We start from the raw sequence: 18,985 nt of genomic DNA on the forward strand, positions 1-18,985 counted from the left end.
GAGTTCCTTTCCTCTCACCAACTACTGAGGGTAATCAGAAGGTGTTTTTGAATTATTTTAAAGTAGGCTGTGGGGTGTTTTCCTAAACCCTCAGTTGGTGTGATCCAATGTACCGATAACTCGCAGCAAACTCGCGTTATGATTAACTCGGAAGGTTAGTTTATTCACATTCATATTCACAACGTTCCATTCCACTGCACACACAAGGTAAGGGTGGATAGAAGAAAAGAAAGTTTTTCAACTATGGATAGTGACAGTAAAGGAACCACAGAAATGAATATTAGTTCATGTGATTATCAGGGTTCAGAGTCAGGGTCCAATGAGGAGATCTTTCATGGTGGAGCTTGAGCTCAGCTGGCTGAAGACCAGAACTATAAAGTTTTCCTTAACGTCAGTACTGATGCTGCAAAATGAAGTTTGTACACAGAGACTGGGTTAGTCCTGCAGGTGATGGTAGGAAATCTTGCAACAGAGACAGGCTTTGAGGAGCAGGCTGTTGTTCTGTATGGAGTCTGCTTCTTGCTGTTCACTGGTTGGATGTTAAACAGCAGACTGCCTGTGAGGCCAAAGATCTAAAATTAAAATAAGCCAGATGCTTGGGTCATCTGACATGTCCCATTAATGGGTTAATTGCAGCTTAACAATAAGATTCTGTGCTTCTAGCCAGAATCCATTGTTCCCATTTTGGAGAGAGACAAGATGGCTATCAGCATCTCCCCTGGTATAACAATTTGATCTCTCTATTTTGTGATAGTTCAGTCTGGGGATCTAGTTCATCTGCACTTCCTCTGCTTTCATTGATTACAAGGGGTCTGTACAATAAGGTTGAGAGAGAAGTTATTTTGTCCTTGTAACCGCTGTTGGTAGCTTCCAGAACAAGGGGCCAATCAGTGGTCATGTGACTTGCAGCAGCCACCTTTTGATTCATCAGAAAGCTCATTTTAGAAATAGCAAAAAACAATAAATGTTTGATACGCATACAGGTTTGGGTTTGTTTTCATGTCTTATTGACCTAACAGGTGTAAAGATAAGCCCAATAATTACAGACCAGTCAGTTTAACTTTGGTGATGGGGAAACTTCTAGAAACAATAATTCAGGACTAAATTAATAATCATGTGGACAAATGTGAGTTAATTAATGAAAGCCAGCATGAATTTCCTTCAGGAAGGTTGTGTTTAACTAAATTACTGACTTTGTTTTGAAGCCATAACAGAGATGGTTGATTAAGACAATGCTGTTGATGGACTTCCAAAAAGCATTTGATTCAGCGTCGCACAACAGATGTGTGAGCGAAGTCATTGCGCATGGAATAAAAGGGACAACAGCTACATAGATACGAAAGTGGCTGAGTGACAAGAAACAAAGAGTTGTGGTTAATATAAAAGCAAAATACTATGGATGCTGGAAACCTAGAACAAAAACAAAAATACCTGGAAAAACTCAGCAGGCCTGACAGCATCTGCGGAGAGGAATACAGTTGATGTTTCGAGTCCGTATGGCCCTTCATCAGAACTAAAGAAATAGAGAAATAAGGTGAAATATAAGCTCATAGAGGGGGGTGGGAAAGGTAGAGCTTGATAGGAGACCAGTGATAGGTGAAGGCAAAGAAGAGATTGCCAAAGATGTCATAGACAAAAGGACAAAGGGGTGTTAGATGTTTTTTGGGCTGGAGAGAGGTTTGTAGTGAAGTTCCACAGGGATCAGTGTTGGGACCCTTGTTTTTCCTGATAAATATTAATGACTAAGAACTTGATGTACAGGGCACAATTTCAAAATTTGCAGAAGGTATGAAACTTGGAAGCATTGTAATCTGAAAGGAGGATAGTGCAGAATTTCAAAGGGTCAGAGACAAGTTGGCACAATGGGCAGCCAGTTGATAGAAGACGTTCATTGTGGGGAAATGTGAAGTGATTCATTTTGGTAGGAAGAACATGGAGAGACAATATAAAATAAAGGGTACAATGCTAAAGGTGTTCAAGAGCAGAGGGACCTGGGTGTATATGTGCATAAGTCATTGAAGGTGGCAAGACAGATTGAGAGAGCAGTTAATAAATCAAACAGCATCACAGGCTTTATTAATAGGGCATGGAGTACAAGAGCAAGGAGGTTATGTTGAACTTGTATAAGGCACTAGTTTGGCCTCAGCTGGAGCATTGCTTCCAGGTCTGGCCACCACACTGTAGGAAGGGTGTGAAGGCATTGAAGAGAGTGCAGAAAAGGTTTGCAAGAAAGGGTTGAGGAACTTCAGTTATGAAAATAGATTGGAGAAGTTAGGACCATTTTCCTTGGAGAAGGGAAGGCTGAGAGGAGATTTGATACAGGTATTCAAAATCATGAAAGATCTGGACAGAGTAAATAGGGAGAAACTGCTCCCACTCCAGAATGATAGGGCACCGGATTAAAGTAATTAAGATTAGTTAAGCAAGAGAAACAAAAGTGATATGAGGAAAAACTTCTTCACACAGCAAGTGGTTAACATCTGGAATACACTGCCTGAGAGTGTGGTGGAGTCTGGTTTTATCCAAGCATTCAAAGGGAAATTAGACCGTTATATGAAAAGGAAGAATGTGCAGGGTTACCAGGAGAAGGCGGAAGAGTGGCACCAAACAATTGATCATTGGGAGAGCTGGTCGAATGCGCTGTTACGGTTCTGTAACAGGGTAAGTGGTGGGGACAGGCGGGTTCCTTGTTTCATACGGCCCTTGCGCTTCCTGCAATCTCCTGTATTCGTATTTTGGATGCGATCTTTTTCCCGCTGGTGTGCCGTGCTCTCCTGTTTATTATGACAGCCTTTCCTCATGGACTAGTCTTCCTGGAGTTTTGCATTTAGTACTGTATGTGGACGAAGTTTAACCTTTTCAGAGCTTCAATGTCTGCAACTCAGAAACCGCAATATTTGGCGATGCTCGTAAGACTGGAGCAGATGCGATAGCCATTGTAGATAAATATAATTTCTATTTTTGCCAGTACCCACCCCATCGCCTGATCCTCTTCAAACTACCGTGTGTATTGCAGCTGAAAAAAAGTCAAAATTTCCTTCGCATGCACTTAACTCCATCACTTGACGTGCTCCCATCCACATGCTGCACTTAATGCAGTGTAAATTAGAATAATTATAATCCTTTGAATTGTGTAATTTATGAAAAATGAGGCAGAAACAGACCTCTTGCTCTATACGGCCTAACAACTTGTTGGTGCTAAGTAAAGGCATGAAGTAAAATGTAAAAATGAGTTGGCTATAACGTTAATTTCACTGTAACTCGAGTGTGTTACTTACCGCGCCTTTCAACCTGTGGTGGGATTGTTTTATTAAAAAAAATTCATTTGGGCTTCTTTAACCTCAAACCGGGATCTCTGGTTGTTTAAACCCGGATCATTGGGTTTATTTCTCTCTGTGACATACACATCTGTATTTTCAGTATTTATCATTTCTGATGCTGTACTGTAAACGGAAAAGGGGTTTCTGCAATGAGAACTCTCACACCTTTCTCAGGTTAGAAGAGGATTACTCTGAATGTTTTAGTGCTGGGACTTCCGATACAACTGCAAAGTTTGATAGCTGTTAGTTTAAAGTTTCTAATCGGGAGAACTTTAATTTTAAGAGATGCTTCAGGGCATCCCATTATTTAATCGTTCCAAGTCCTTTTTAACAAACGATTGGCTCACTATTTCGTAAGGTTACACGGCCCGAATTGTGTCTTTGTATTTTGCTTTGGTGTGGAGATAATTCTGTTAACCAGATGTCCCAGTAAGTCTGAGGAACTATTGAGTGACAGCTCGGACTCAAGTGGATTGTCAACAGGTGCAGCAAATGCTGAACGTCATGGACTTGCCTTCCGCACAGTATGGAGCAGCTTCCTCCATGTTGTCCAGGGGCGAAATCGGTGATAATGAGATGAGAATGGTCAGGTTTCCTGGGTAACTCGCATTTAAAGCTCCGGCTTTGTAGCCTCCTCTCTGCTTTTCCAAGTACGGACAGCTGACCTGCAAACCAATCTTTGCCCACCTCCACCAACCCACCGTCAGCACGCAGCACCTCAACTGAAATGATGGGGAATGGTCCCCACTCAAAGCCACTGACTTGGTGCGGAAATCTCGTCTTTTTGTCGGACAACACTACAACTAAGGGTAGATTGGAGAAACTGGTGAGGTGGGGTGGGGGGGAGAGGGAGGAGGTGTTCCCCTTAGAGTAGAGACGGTTGAAGAGGGATTGGACCACGAATGGTTTGGATAAAGTCAGGAGAGGAACTGAATCCAGACAACCCGCTGTAAGCTGACGCAAAAGAACTGGAGGAAACATTTTGTTTTGATCTGGTCTGCGCTGCCTGAAAGGACGGCGCAAAAGATCCAACAATAACACTCTAAAGGGAATTATTATTTGAAGGGGAAATCATCCAGGGCTCGCGGGAAAAAAGCAAGGGAAGTTGGAATCGTTGGACAGCTCTGTTGAAAAGCATAATCCTTCTGGGCTGTGTCCCTCCATAGTTCCAATGATCCTGAGGAATAACACACGGAGTTAAGGATAGAAGGATAAAATCAGATTAAAAGTGGAGGAACCAGACTTCCTGGGCAGCATACAGATTGGCTGTGAAGAGCGATTGGCCCGAGTGACTGTTTCTATGTCGTTGTCATTCACATGGAGAAACTTCTCCAAGAAACTCTCCCGATTCACTTCCTTGCTTTGTGTGAAAGGGGCGGCGGATGGGGGTGGTGGGGAACAGATGTTCGACATTCAGAAATCCAATAACTGGACGCGATAGGGTGTCAGATAAGTAAATGAGAGCCGTTGACGTAAGGAAGAAGAGGCAGCTCCTGTATAAATAGGAGCGGAGGGGAAGCGGCTCCGGTCACAAGTTGGCGAACTTGCAGCCCCCCTTCAGTTCAATGATGCCCACTTCGAGTTCCTCGTCAGCCAAGGGGTTCCGCAGGGCAGTTTCGGAGTTGGATTCCAAACAAGTCGAGGCAGTGACGGTGAGATTCCTATCCCCACTTTCTTATTCTCTTGTTACAAATACTGATTGCATCCGGTCTCATCCTGGGATCAGTCTGCGCGCATTGCTTATATTCGCGGCTCCCTCCCCCGCCGTCTGTACACTCAGTGGATTTGTAGAGGTGAAAGATTTTATCCATGAACTTTAGATATACAAAAAATAAGCAAATCCTCGAGAATTCGGTATCCTACCGGGTTAAACCATTCTGTGGGTTAAAATATTTCGTCTTTTACCAAATTAAAAAGGTTAAACATTTATGGCAGTTATTCGTGTTCAATTCGAATTAAAGAGAATCACTACACATCCTGCAAACCTCACCTTGAACTGACAAGATCTGCTTGATCAAGCAATTCCTTCTGTTGAAAGTTGGCATGTAATTTTCACTGATAGAAACTCCAATCTGAAACACCGCGCCCACAAGAGTGAAGGTGAAGGAGTGGACAGGATGACCTGGAGTTTATTTTAACTCCGTGCCGTACGGAAATGATAACAGCGGCGCGGTCCACGGAAGCCCAGGACGCGGTCGCATCTCAAGTCAAATGACAGGGCAGAATCTATTCACATTGCTTTAAAACCCTTGGTGCTAATTTAACCTTCTGGTTAGAATACAGACAGGCGCGGTCTGAGCTATTCTATATAAAACCCATAGGGTGAAATAACATTTACTGAAGAAATTGCGCTCAGTTCCGAATTGTCACATCTATCAGGAAGGTCATTGACCTGAAACGTTAATTCTGTTTCTCTATCCACAAATGCAGTCGGACCTGGAACTGTTTCCAGTATTTTTTGGTTTATTGTAGGGTCGGGTTTTAATCAGAGTGACTTGGTGTAATGCTGAGCTTACTGTGAAGTTAGAACTTTAAGGATCTAACGGTGTTTTCTTTTTAAATAACGGAGTTAATTTCAATTAGATGCAGTTAGAGTTATTTTGGCACACCCAAGCGGTTAGTCCAGTGGCCAGGCAGTCGTCATTCAACCAACTAGAAGCTGAAAGATATGCATTTTCTCTTTGGGATTATGTATTTGCTTCTTCATATAGTTTTGGAAGATGATGGTTTCTCTTTGTGTAATCGAGTGGGCGTCGGAGTCACACCAACTCCAACACACACCCCAGTCCCTCCCTTCCCTACCTCCCTAACTCATTTATCTCAATGAAGAACTCGGGCTGCCCATTGGCAATGGGTCCAGTTCAACAGATAATGCGATTCCAAAAAAAACCAAATAGGACATGGAGAGCGTAAAGCTTTCAATTTAACATGGAAGTTCCTGAGGAACTGGAATGTAAAAATCAACAAAGCTGACAGGTTTTGTTCAAACGCAGCCCCTTCTCGCCGCTCTCCACGATGTGCTGCTGAACAGTAGCATCAACCCTTTGCCCATTGCTCAATGTAGTGGGTAGTGCCCACTGACTGTGGTCTGAGTCTGTGTTTAAACACAAGGCGGTGGGTACAGCTTCCTAATGCTATTCCGACACCCAATGTTACGGGAACAGAACATGACATCGGTGCAAGATCTTATTCCATTTTGTATAAGAATGATTCCATGATTTTATTTTGAATCACGAACCAAAAAGGGAAACATCTACACTCCCCACACCCCCGCGTCTAGAAATCACCATCGATCACTCAGTTTATCTTTAACCAACACGACTCCTTCGCTGTACGTGGCTGTTACTCGTAAGTAATTCACGATTAGCAATCTGAATTAAAAATAACAAATGTTAGAAACACTCAACAGGTCGGGCAGCAGATGTGGAGAGAGAAACATGGTGAAGGTTTCACATCGGTCGGTCTATCTGACCCGCCCTTCAGACTCTTCATTGTGTCTATTCTCTCACCTGGCTCACACAGTGATTCCTCTGTCTTTCACGGATCCCCTGGTTGATTTTGTTTGTGTATCTGTGTCCGTGTGATCTCCATCAGTGTTTCCCCACTTATCACTTTCTTACTCTGAAATCTCTCTCTCTGATCCTCTCTCTAATTCAGTTTCATATTCCTTTGCTGTATCTCTTTTTCTTTAATTGCTCTATTTTCATTCTGTTCGTTGTCTCTTTGATTTCTGTTTGCCGTTGACTTGACACTGTAATCCCTGCCTTTCCGATTCCCCTCTCTTTTTACTCCTGCTCCCCTTTCTCTCTGATCTCACAAATCACCTTTTTTGGCACTGTTGTTTCTCTGATCCTTTTTCTTTCTCTCTTTGTGTAGCTTTCTTCTCTCGCTCTATTTCTCTCTATTTTATTCTCTATTTTACACAGTGATTTTATTCTCACTATTCATTCTTCTCTTTGATTCTCATTCGGATTCCTCTTTTCCTCTGTGTGTGTGTGTATATATATATATATATAAACACGTATATTTCTCCCGCTGATCCTCTTATTCCTGCCTTTCCACCTCTGAGTCTGGATCCTACACCCCCCCCCCCCACCCCCGCCATACCCCCGTTGATTCCTTTTAGACTGGACTCTGTCCAGCTGGCTTCAATCTGACCCTGTTTCATGTTTGTTTGCCGGTTGACAGTCCCCCCATTTCATCGGGCGCAGACAGTCGCTGATCGAAGATGCTCGGAAGGAGAGAGAAGCCGCCGCCGCTGCCGCTGCCGCCGCCGAGTCGGCGGATCCCGGGGAGCAACTGGTCTTCGAGGAGAAGGATGGCAGGGCCATGGTCAACTTATTCTTTACTCTCCGCTGCAACAAGAACTCTTCACTCTCCCGCATCCTGAAAGTGTTTGAGGTAATTCATGCCCCAGATTGACCATTGTGTGAAATGAATGAACCAGAAAAACACGGTTGATATCAGGTATGACTCAAACGCTTAAATTGCCCAGGCTGGGGCTCGAGTGAACCCAAGATCGCAGTCTCCTAAACTCTTAAACCACTACTCAGAAGCTGAGGCGGGAAACTGAAAGGTACAATAGTACTCTGGTTTCAGCTCTGATACCTGTACTGAGCCCCTGAGTGAAAGGCTCGCCGCTGTCTTCACGCAGCGGGCTGCAGTTCCCCACACGCCCAGGTGGTGGCGACTCTACAGGCAAAAGGCTGACTTGGAAAGAGCGGGAAAGTCTTCCGAATGATCAGCTGAGGGAGTTCGTGGTGCTCTTGCAGTAATAAAGTCGATTTTGCTCGAAGTCGCGTTTGTTTGTGCATAATATTCCCAAACACAACAACAATCTGCTGTTAATCAAAATGAAGAAAGTGCCGGTGAGATTGCTCACCTTCTGTTAAAAACACTGAGAAGTCCGCTGAGAAAGTTCCCCAAGGTTTGGGCACCTTTAAGAGGTGTGTTTACGGCCCGGTGCTCACTCCTGCTGGCGGAGGGTTAGTCTCTCAGTGTTGCTTAAGTCACATGTCGCCCCGGCTGTTTTGGAGTTAATGTTCTCCAGGCCTCCGGGTAGTCGGAGACCGGACATAACCCTCGATGCCCTTGGAAGTCCCAATGCAATGGGAATTTCCTGGGAAGTTTGAACTTCCAGTGGGCAATTCCCCGACTCCACCGACCCGCGGAAAAAATCTATAACTTTGAGTTTGAGTCGGAGACTTACGACAGTTTGGATATACTTACCTGGATAGATACCCAGGGAATGTTAGACACAAAAATCGTAGTCGAACTCTTGGATAACTGCTGAACTGAACCTCCCTCCCATCCCTCATACTGACCCCCACCACCGACTAAACCCTGATCCCTGACTCACCCCTGACTTCCTAACTGCCTCCTCACCCCTCGACTCTCCCCTGACTCTCCGACTCCCTCAGCCCCAACCTGACTACCCCTCCTGACCTGACCCTACTACCCCGACCCACCTACCTACTCAGCCACCTGCTGCCCTACCCATTTCACGCACTAACCCAACTCACCTACCTGCTACCTTGCCATCCTACCCCCTTGCCACCTTATCCTCTTACCCACTTATCTCATCCAGCCTACCCCTCACCCACCCTCCACCCTTACCGACTTACCTCACCCACTCTACCCGCCTTTTCTCCGTAGCTTTGGGACATATAAACTCTTTACGTACTGGAATACGGCAGCTAATGCTATAAAAAGAGGGTGTAGTGCCTGCACGGATTCTCTCCACTGCCCCTCCGAGCTTTGCTCCACTAAGTCAGCTCCACAGGATCCTCCATCGGAAGATTGGCCAGAAAAATTGGAGGAAGGTAAGTGTGTATTTTTTTGTCTGATCAGGGTTGGAAATAGGGTTTTCGATCCTGATTGGAAGAGCTGGGCCATCATCTTTGAACCCATAAATGTTGTGGGAACGGACTGGCAAAAAAGTTCAGCCGTGGAACTGGCTTACAGATAAAGTCAGAACAAGTTTATTAAGTTCTGAGGTAAACAATAGCAATAAACTCAGGTTGTAATTTACAGCCCAATGGTGGGGGGTGGGGTGCGTATGCTCCCCACATTAAGACTGGATGGGGAGCTCATGATGACTTCTCTTGCAGCTTTTGGTCTTCAGGCTCTTCTCTGTTCCCCTCTCTTCATCTCCCATGGCTTGTTTGTTCTTATCTTGGTTTCTAGTTTTCTTCACTGTGCTAATCTGATCAGGAGGCACTCATTTATCATATCCAATTAAACCCGCCCTCACCCCAATCATCTTCAACCCTACCTTCAAACATATTTTCTTTGACCAAGCAGGTATCTCTCTTGTGAGCATGGTACCATCACATAATACTTTACACATCTATCTTTTGTTCGACTGTCTCTTATCTCAAGGCTCCAAGGTTTATCTTTTAGATGGGCCTAGATATTCCAATCCTGTGTTTTTTCCATGCACAAGCAATTCCCACACAGTTTCAAGGTGTCTGCTTTTTACTGCAAGTAAGCTTTTTAAATAAAACTTTTCATATGATTTTCCCATGGTCCTATTACCTTGGCATCTTTTCTATACTGTGACCTATTTCTAAGTTTTCCTACTTTACTATACCACCAGGCCAAATTCCTAATAGAGTTAGATGTTAGTTTTTAATAATAAAGTTATATTTTAACAAAGAGCATTCTGGTTAGCAATAGTTTTATATAAAGGTGTGAATACTGTAAATGTAACACTGAGCTGCAGCACAATACTGCACAGCCATAATCTAACTTCAGAATCAGATCACAATGATACTCTGGAATACAGCAGTACTAGGGAGGACTTCTCATGAACTCGGCACCCAGTGCAGTCTAAACTAGATTTACAAAGTGGGCAAGTGCCATAAAGTTTGGCCTTAATGATTTGACAGAACCTGTATCAATTCCTATCTATGCTTTCAGGAGATTTCAACTTTAGCTGTTGAGAGTTAAGTCTGGAGTTCTCTCATGACACTTGCAATGAGTTGTTGAACCAAGGGTAGCCTGCTGTATAAAACTGGGTTTGCTCCTTCTAAATTGTACTTTGCAGCCTCAGCTTTAAATCTTCAATGTGTGCAAGAGGTATCTGATTCAACTCCGCACTTGTAAGGCGGGTGGTTATTCCTTAGTTATGTTGATTGCATCTCTATGTGTAACAAATAGTTGCTTAGGTGTTATCATCAATGTTAGGAGGGGCAGAGTGGGGGAGGAGGGTTTAGAAATTGGATTATTTTGCTCCTGCTTTACAGAAGTGGTGGAATTCAACTTTTAGATCAATGTTCTATGCCCCAAAGACAGCTACCAGTGCAGTATTGAGCCTGGAATGAAAAGAAATCCAGATGCATTTTTTCCTGGATCTTTTCACAAGTTTGCAAGTAATTTTGGCTTGAATGTTTCTTGGGCATCTATGGGGCACAGGACTTTCGTCCAAAAATTATGCCCCATTACATCTGCACAATGGGAGCAATATAATTCCTACCCCATCTATCTCTAAACTGATGATAACATCTAAGCGAATACTTGCTAGTTTATGCATTGTAAATTATCAATTTAGTTTTTACCATATTTCTGTTTCACAGAATGAATTTATACAAGTATACCTGCTCAGTAGTTTGTTCTGTCCTGAACTAAGTGGACAAGTGTTGTAGATTTTTCTGCTGGCCAGGTTCCCAGGAGATTTAATTGGGAACCCTACAAGCCTTGCAATAAACATGTTACCCTGGTCATTATTATACCTGGACTACAGAAAAAGCAGTGCATCAAACAGTGAATAAGCAGTTTGCAGGCATTCTGCTCCATAATCCTGACCGATATCGGATACGGTAAGGCCTGAAGGAAAATGCAGGTAACGAGATGTACCACCACCTCAATGCCCAATCCGTATTTCTCTCTCCCACTCTTACAGTGATCATCACCCATCCCTTTTTCCTCACCTGCTGCATGTAATTGGTCATAGGGGGAGGACAGGGCAGACAACTTTAGCAGATTTTCCTGTGTTATTGCCACTTCCATGGACCAAGGTGGTGGCAGCCTCCAAGAGCAGTGCTGCATTATTTTAGTGAAGGGAATAGGTTTTCTTGCAGTTTCATCTCCCTACAGTTTGGTCCCAACAGATATTTATAGAAGGCCTCAATCTTATCCAGGAACTACAATGGGACCTCCTTCAATCTTCATGAGGAGGCAAAATCCTTATTTTTGAATTAATATTTATATTTTTCCCCTCTCTTCTCCCTCAAGACATATTCTATTTTCTGACAATTGACCATCTATTAGCACGATCTTTAGGTGACTGGGTGATGTGTGCAGCAAGATCCTTATTAATCTAACTTCTTATTAATACAGTATCATTTACCCTGACATCAGAGTTAAGCACATTAGTTCACTGTGTGGAAATTGTGGGCGCATTAAGCTACAGCACAGTAGAAAAGAGCATCAGTACATGATTTTCACAGTCTGTGCTGCGTTAGTTGATTTCATCTGTGACAGTCTTCAAGGGTTACAGTTGGTCTCAGAAATTCAGGGACTGAGGAGTGAAATGGCGTCCATTGTTCTGCTCCCTATGCAGCAACTGCTGCTGGAGGAGCACGTGAATGAACATTAGTTGAGGCTGTATTGAGGTGCCCATGTCAATAGAAGAACTTGTTAGCACTAATTTTTTAGGATGAAACATGAGTAGTGGCTACTTGAATGATGTGCAGGAGTGTACTCAATAACAATAGAAGCATACCTCAGCAACAGTCATTGGGAGAATATTTAACTTTGGACAATAGCCAGACAATTCCAGTACTAACAGATTGGGCCAAAGCTCTACATCATGACTGGTGGTGGAGAATTAAATAACTAACTGAATTCACAGATATCCCCATCCTCAATGATGGGGCGCCCCGGCAGATCAGTGCAAAAGTCAAGGCTGAAGCATTTGCAACCACTTTCAGGCAGAAGTACCAAGTGGATGATCCATAACCGCCTCCTCCAGAGGTTCCCAACATCACATCTGTCAGTCTTCAGACAATTCACTCGACATGATGTCAAGAAACACTGAAGGCACTGGAAACAGCAAAGGCTAAGGGCCCTGACAACATCCCACCTGTAGTACTAAAGACTTGTGCTCCAGAACTAGCTACGTCCCTAGCCAAGCTGTTCCAGTAGAGATAAAATATTTGCATCTAACCAACAATGTGGAACTTGTCCAAGTACGTCCTGTCCACAAAAAGCAGGACAAATCAATGTGGCCAATTACTGGTCCCAGTCTACTCTCCATCATCAGCAATGTGATGGAAGATGTCATTGACAGTGTTATCAAGTATTACTCATTAAAAGCCTGCTCACTGATGCTCAGTTTGAGTTCTGCCAGGGCTGCTCAATTCCTGACCTCAATACAGCCTTGGTCCAAACATGGACAAAATAGCTGGACTCCAGAGGTGAGGTGAGAGTGACTACCCTTGACATCAAGGAACCCTGGTAAAATTGAATTCAATGAGAATCTGAGGGACAATTGTCCACTGGTTGGAGTCATACCTAGCACAAAGGAAGAAGGTTGCGGTTGTTGGAAGCCAATCATTTCAGCCCCAGGACATAATTGTTCCCATCCCGACCATCTTCGGCTGCTTTATCTCTGATCTTCTCTCTATATTCAGTACCATTCACAACTCCAGAGGTACTGAAGCAGTCCATGCCTAAATGTAGCAAGACTTGGACAACATTCAGGCTTGGGCTGTTAAGTGGCCAGTAACACTTGCACAACAAAAAAGCCAGGCAATGACCATCTCCAATAAAAGAGAATCTTACCATCTCCTCTTGACGTTCAGTGGTGTTACCATTGCTGATTCTGCTACCATCGACAACTTGGGGTTTAACATTGACCAAAAACTGAACTGGACCAGCTGTATAAACATTGTAGCTGCAAGAGCAGGTTAGACGCTGGGAATTCTACAGGATGTAACTCATCTCCTGACTTCCCAAAGCTTGTCCACTATCTACAAGGCACAAGTCAGGAGTATGTTGGAATACTCTCCAGTTGCCTGGATGAATGGAGCTCCAACAAAATTCAAGAATTTCCATCTAGGACAAAGCCGCCTGCTGGACTGTCTCCCCATCCACTACCTTAAACATTCAGATCACTGATACTCAGTGGCAGCAGTTTGTACCATCTACCAGATGCACTTCAGCAACTTGCAAAGGCTCCTTCGACAGACCTTGCAAACCAATGACTTTTACCGACTCATAGGACCAAAGCAGCAAATGCATGGGAACACCGCCACCTGCAAGTTCCCCTTCAAGTCATTCAATATCTTGACTTGGAAATATATCGGCGCTCCTTCACTGTTGCTGGGTCAGAATTCTGGAACACCTTCCCACTAGCAATGTGGATGTACTACACCACATGGAATGCAGTGGTTCTAGCCCTTAATATCACAAAGCACAAGGCAAGGAGGCTGGCCCGAAGAGCTTTCGCAGCTGGTACGGAGATTGAACTTGCACTGTTGTCATTAGTCTGCACCATATTCTGGCCACCTAAGCTAACTGACCCTTTTTAAGGTATCACTCCTTCAAAATTGCTTCCTAACATCTTCACAAGAGGTTTGAGTTTCTTTTCTGATCATAGTGGAAATGGTCCTGCCATGAGAAAGATAAATAAGTGCTGGATTTCTTCAAGGAGGGTAAAGGAAAGGGATGATCTATCCTGATCAATCACCGTATCTTTGGCGAAAAGCTCAGATAGATAAACAAGACCCTTTGCCAAAATTACAATGGCCAATTGGGAGAACCACAGGAGGAATTTCCAGCCAAAGATTCTGTGGAAGGGTTTGCTTTGCAACAGTGCACTACTTTGGGACTGATAACCCTAAAGTGATAGGCTGGACTGCATAACCTAGCCAAAAGTGTAAAAAATAGAAGTGAATTAGGAAGCCAAGCTGGGCTTTAAATGATTACAAGGGGAAGGGTAGATTGAGGGTCCTATAGTTTAAAGGTCTTGGGGCAGAATAGATTGGAGTAAGAATCACTACAGTGAATCTTCATTTAGACATTGTGAGGATGCAGGCAGGAAGAAGAGTGTGTATTTCTAAGAAAATAAAAGTTATAAAAAGCCAGACCTGTGTGCAGATGCACTGACGGTGATACACTGTTTCGCATTAGAGTAATTGGCTTAAGAATGGATCAAAGATCTGCAGCCCCACATGAGTGATATGTGAGGTTGCAGCATTCATTTCAAGGCCCCTTCTGGCAAAACAAATAAATTGATAAAAGAGATTCAGGTATAATAGTATTTGTATGCTAAAGTACAGCCTCTGGGGATATAGCCAGAAACCAGCCTTACATTATTGTAGTCACACAGAAGGATAATTTAATATTCAATGTCAGGTTTTTTCCCCATCTAAATTGATTGAACAAGCGACTTTAACAAGGGTGGGTTGCTGAATACCAAACATACAGAAATAGAATTGAGATATGGCATCACATTTGGTCAATTATGTCAATATGTGAATTTACAACTTATTTTTCCTGATGATGTAGATGAATTGAGGGGATTCAAATCATTGAAGTCAGTTATTGTTTTAGCACATTCTTCCCTGATTAACTGCCTGTGCTTAGTCGGATAAATAGCCCATTGGCACTCAGTTCAAGGGTATCTGGTCCCCTTTGATTGAGGTGCATTTCTGAAGGGACTTCCACTCAGCATAGAGATGTATCTTTGACCCCAGCTGAAGATTTGGCCTCAGAGGCTATTCACACTATTAAGATGCATTCTGAGGAATTCGCCAGTGGAGGGGGTGGGGGGTGGGGGGGGGGGGGGGGGGGGGGGGGGGTGTGTGTGTGTGTGTGTTTGTGTGTGTGTGTTGGAAGGGAGTGTGTGGTGGGGTGGGTGAGGGAGTCTTTCAGGGTGGTGATTACAGATCATTCATTTTCAAAACAACTTACTGCTTCATTTTCAATCTGTGCAAGGCAGCATACTGCAAATGCTTGCACGGGCTTTGATTCCCCCAAACATGTTCTTCAGCCCCTCCGCTGAACTCAGAAGGCTGCATCCGATCCAAAATGTCGCTTTCTGTGTCACCACTCCCGGTCAGCAGAAAATGGGGGGTGTAGGTTGGATGGGTTGGGGTGAATACTGTGCACAGAAGCAGAGGCAATGCACAGTATTTATCTCAGCAAATATCTGTCTATCCTTGCCCCAGTTCACCCAAAAAAAATCAGCAGAAGGGGACTGTAAAATCTAGAACTCATTGTCTAGCCTTGTATAAAGAAAATGGCTATTTGGGTAAAGTGCCACAATATTGTTCGTGCCCATGGAGCCATTTTAGGAATAGATATCATGGACAAAAACTTGGCAAAAAAGTGGTGGGAATGTTGTAAATTTCAAACCATTTAAAATCAGCAAGGGAACCCTCTGCCCTGTCTGCATGTTCATAAAATAGAGTATCCATTCAAGATAGTGAGGCAGCTGCCAAACCATCTTTACAATGGCAATAAAAATGAGATACTGTGAATACTGGAAAAAAATAGTAAGTGTATTAGTCAGCATCTGGAATAATGCATGTTAACTCACTTTACAAAGGTGTAGCTTTAGTATATTTCTACAAATGTTTAAGAATAAAATATAAAATCTCAGGTAGTTGCAAATGATTTGAAGACATTTCAGCCAAAGCTTTCAACGGCACATATAACAACTTCATCTTCACACTCTCACCCAGCAACAATTTAACCTGAGTATCAATAGCAGCAGAATCCCAAAACTGAACTTATGGGTTTCTGATCCCTCCCAGATTCTTGTTTTTTTAATAAAATGAAATGATCACAGTTAAGAAAGGATATACTTGCATTGGAGGCTGTACAGCGAAGGTTCACTAGATTGGTCCCTGGGATGAGGAGATTCTCCTAAGATGAGAAGCTGAGTAAAATGGGCTTGTGTTCTCAGGAGTTTAGAAGAATGAGAGGTGATCTCATTGAAACATACAAAATTCTGAAGGGTAAAAGCAAAATACTTTGGATGCTGGAAATCTGAAATAAAAACAGAAAATGCTGGTAAAACTCAGCAGGTCTGACAGTATATGTGGAGAGAGAAACAGAGTTAATTTTTCGAGTCTGTATGACCTTTCCTCAAAGCTCTGAAGAAGGGTCCATACAGAGCCAATACATTAACTCTGTTTCTCTATCCACAGATGCTGTCAGACCTGAAAAATTCTGGAGGGGCTTGATAGGATGGATGCTGAGAGATTGTTTCCTTTGGTTGGGGATTCCAAAACACGAGGGGCACACTCTCAGGATGAGGGACCAATCGTTTAGGACTGAGATGATACTTCAGTCAAAGAGTTGTGAATATCTGGAATTCTCTACTCCAGAGGTTGTAGATGCTCCACCATTGAATATATTTAAGGCGGGGATAGACAGATTTTTGGTCTGTCAGGAATTAAGGGTTATGGGGAGCAGATGGGAAGCCCAAGATCAGGCACAATCGTATTGAATGGTGGAATAGGTTTGATGGGCCATGTGGTCTACTCCTGCTCCTATTTCTTGTGTTCTTGTATCACTTTCTAAGAATCAATGAGGTGAAAGCAGTGAATGTAGTATATTTGAATTTCCAGAGGATATTCAACAAGCTGTCACATGAGTTTGTTATACAAGGTTAGGGTTTATAGGTTTGGGGGTAATATGTTAACATAGATTGAGGATTGGTTAACTGGCAGAAAATAGGGAGTGCCTCAGAGAGCTATGAATACTCAGTCAATGAGGTTATTCAATCTGAGATCCATAGATTTTTGGGGCGGAATTTTATGCTAGCAGGATTTTATGGCCCTGCCAAAGTCAATGGACTTTTGGACAGCTTGCCACATTTTACAGCCCCACCCCCAACACAACAGGGCCATAAAATTCTGTCCTTGGATACTTGGGGAATCAAGGAGTATGGGGATAAGTTGGGAAAGTGGGATTATGTAAAATTTCAGTCATGATCTTATTGAATGGCAGAGCAGTCTCAGTGGTTGTGTGTCCTACTCCTGCTCCTGTTTCTTGCAATCTTGGGTTTATGGAACATGAACTGAGCAACATGATTATGTGAAAACAAGATAACATAAAAAACGGTCTTAAAACTGATTATGATGTTTGACCTATTATGATGTTTGATCTTAAGTGCTGAAGCAGTGCAAACTTTTCAAATATAGTTTATTGGGCTCCTGTTTTTCTGTGTACAAAGTACATTATTATGCAGTTGATAAATGGTGTCTGGAAGTCCTATAAGAACCTGTAATGCACTAAAGTGCTTCTCAAGGTTTTGCTGGTTTATGGTATGGTGTTTAAACACACCACATAATGCTTCAGAGCCCGTAAAACTCCACAATATTTGCTGCACTGGCTAATTTCAGCCAGGAGAGCAACTTGGACAGCACAATGGTCTCAGCAGCCCGAGGGGAGAGGAAGAAACCCAACTCTTGATCATGGGTGAGCAACCCCCACCGGAAAGTGCACATGGCTAAATGGCAGGTGAGGGCAGGATTGGATCAGCCACAATGCCCCTTGGGATCAAATAGTTCTCACATGAAAAACAACCACAATTTTAGGACACTAGCAGGTGACCAATACCCACAGTTCTTTTGATAATGGAGGGTAAACACTAGTGATGGCAAAACCCTTGCATTGAGCATATTGACATTGGTAATCCTGTGGCATTGGTGTTACCTTGACCATCTTGACTGGTTAGTGATCAGTGATAGTGGCTGTCAGCAAAAGCAATATTCATTCAAATCCTGAGCAGATCCACCCTTACAGATTCAGAATCTATATCCCAGATACATATCCCAGAGTGATTTGGAAGTTATAATCACATTTTCAGGATTCAGGCACTGGCTCTAAACTTATAAAACTTTGCCGCAGTGCATTCAGATGTCTTCCAGACATCTCACTGAGAATACTGGCTTATGTATATTGTGCTTTACCTGTCGGTATATAGTATTCATCACAATGCTATGCTAAATGTGAGGGTTTTAAAAAAACACTTCTAAAGAATCACCAAAAGCATATTTCGCCTCCATCCATTTACCCATCAAAACATTTTACCTGACTCATATTTTGTTCATCATATCACACTGCCAGTGCTGCACTTGTGATGTCACATTCAATGGATTGGAGCAAATTACAACTATCAGTTGTGGCTCAGATGTAGCACTCGTATCTTTGAGTCAGAGGGTTGTGGATTTAAGTCCCACTTAAGCACAAGATCTCTGCTAACATTTGGATGAGATGTGAAGAGACTTCATTTGCCTTTCAGGCAGGTGTAAAAGATCCCATGACTCTATTCAAAGAAGAGGAAAGGAGTTCTCACAAGTGTCTTGGCCAATATTTGTCCTTCAATCAATGTCACTAAAAAGCAGATTATCTAGTCATCATCTCATTGCTGTTTTTGGTACCTTGCTGGGTGCTTCAAAGTACTTCATTGTACCCACACAACTTCAGCCACACACAATATCCTGCAAAAGGAATGCCTGCCTATCTATAGCATGAAAACCTTACCTATGTCTGTCACATGTTGTCTCATGTAAATTCCTGCATCACAATTGGAAAACCTACAAAAAACTCAAAGGTTGACATTTTGAAGTAAAAATGCTCCAGGAACAGAGCTTACAGAGCTACAATTTCCACAGGTCTTCTTACATGTAAAGGCCAAGTTCCGG

General features: G+C 43.1%; 1 protein-coding gene across 1 annotated transcript in view; it reads left to right on the forward strand.

Moving 5' to 3' along the window:
• The first annotated feature begins 4,888 nt into the window (after positions 1-4,888).
• Positions 4,889-18,985, forward strand: part of th (tyrosine hydroxylase) — a 43,753-nt gene continuing 29,656 nt past the window's right edge. Inside the window, exons 1-2 of the mRNA XM_041197582.1 lie at positions 4,889-4,972; positions 7,509-7,721. Coding sequence (XP_041053516.1) covers positions 4,889-4,972; positions 7,509-7,721 — 297 coding nt within the window. The remainder of the gene's footprint in view (positions 4,973-7,508; positions 7,722-18,985) is intronic.

The sequence above is a fragment of the Carcharodon carcharias genome, chromosome 10 (genome assembly GCF_017639515.1).
Source record: "Carcharodon carcharias isolate sCarCar2 chromosome 10, sCarCar2.pri, whole genome shotgun sequence".
NCBI classification, from domain to species: Eukaryota; Metazoa; Chordata; class Chondrichthyes; order Lamniformes; family Lamnidae; genus Carcharodon; species Carcharodon carcharias.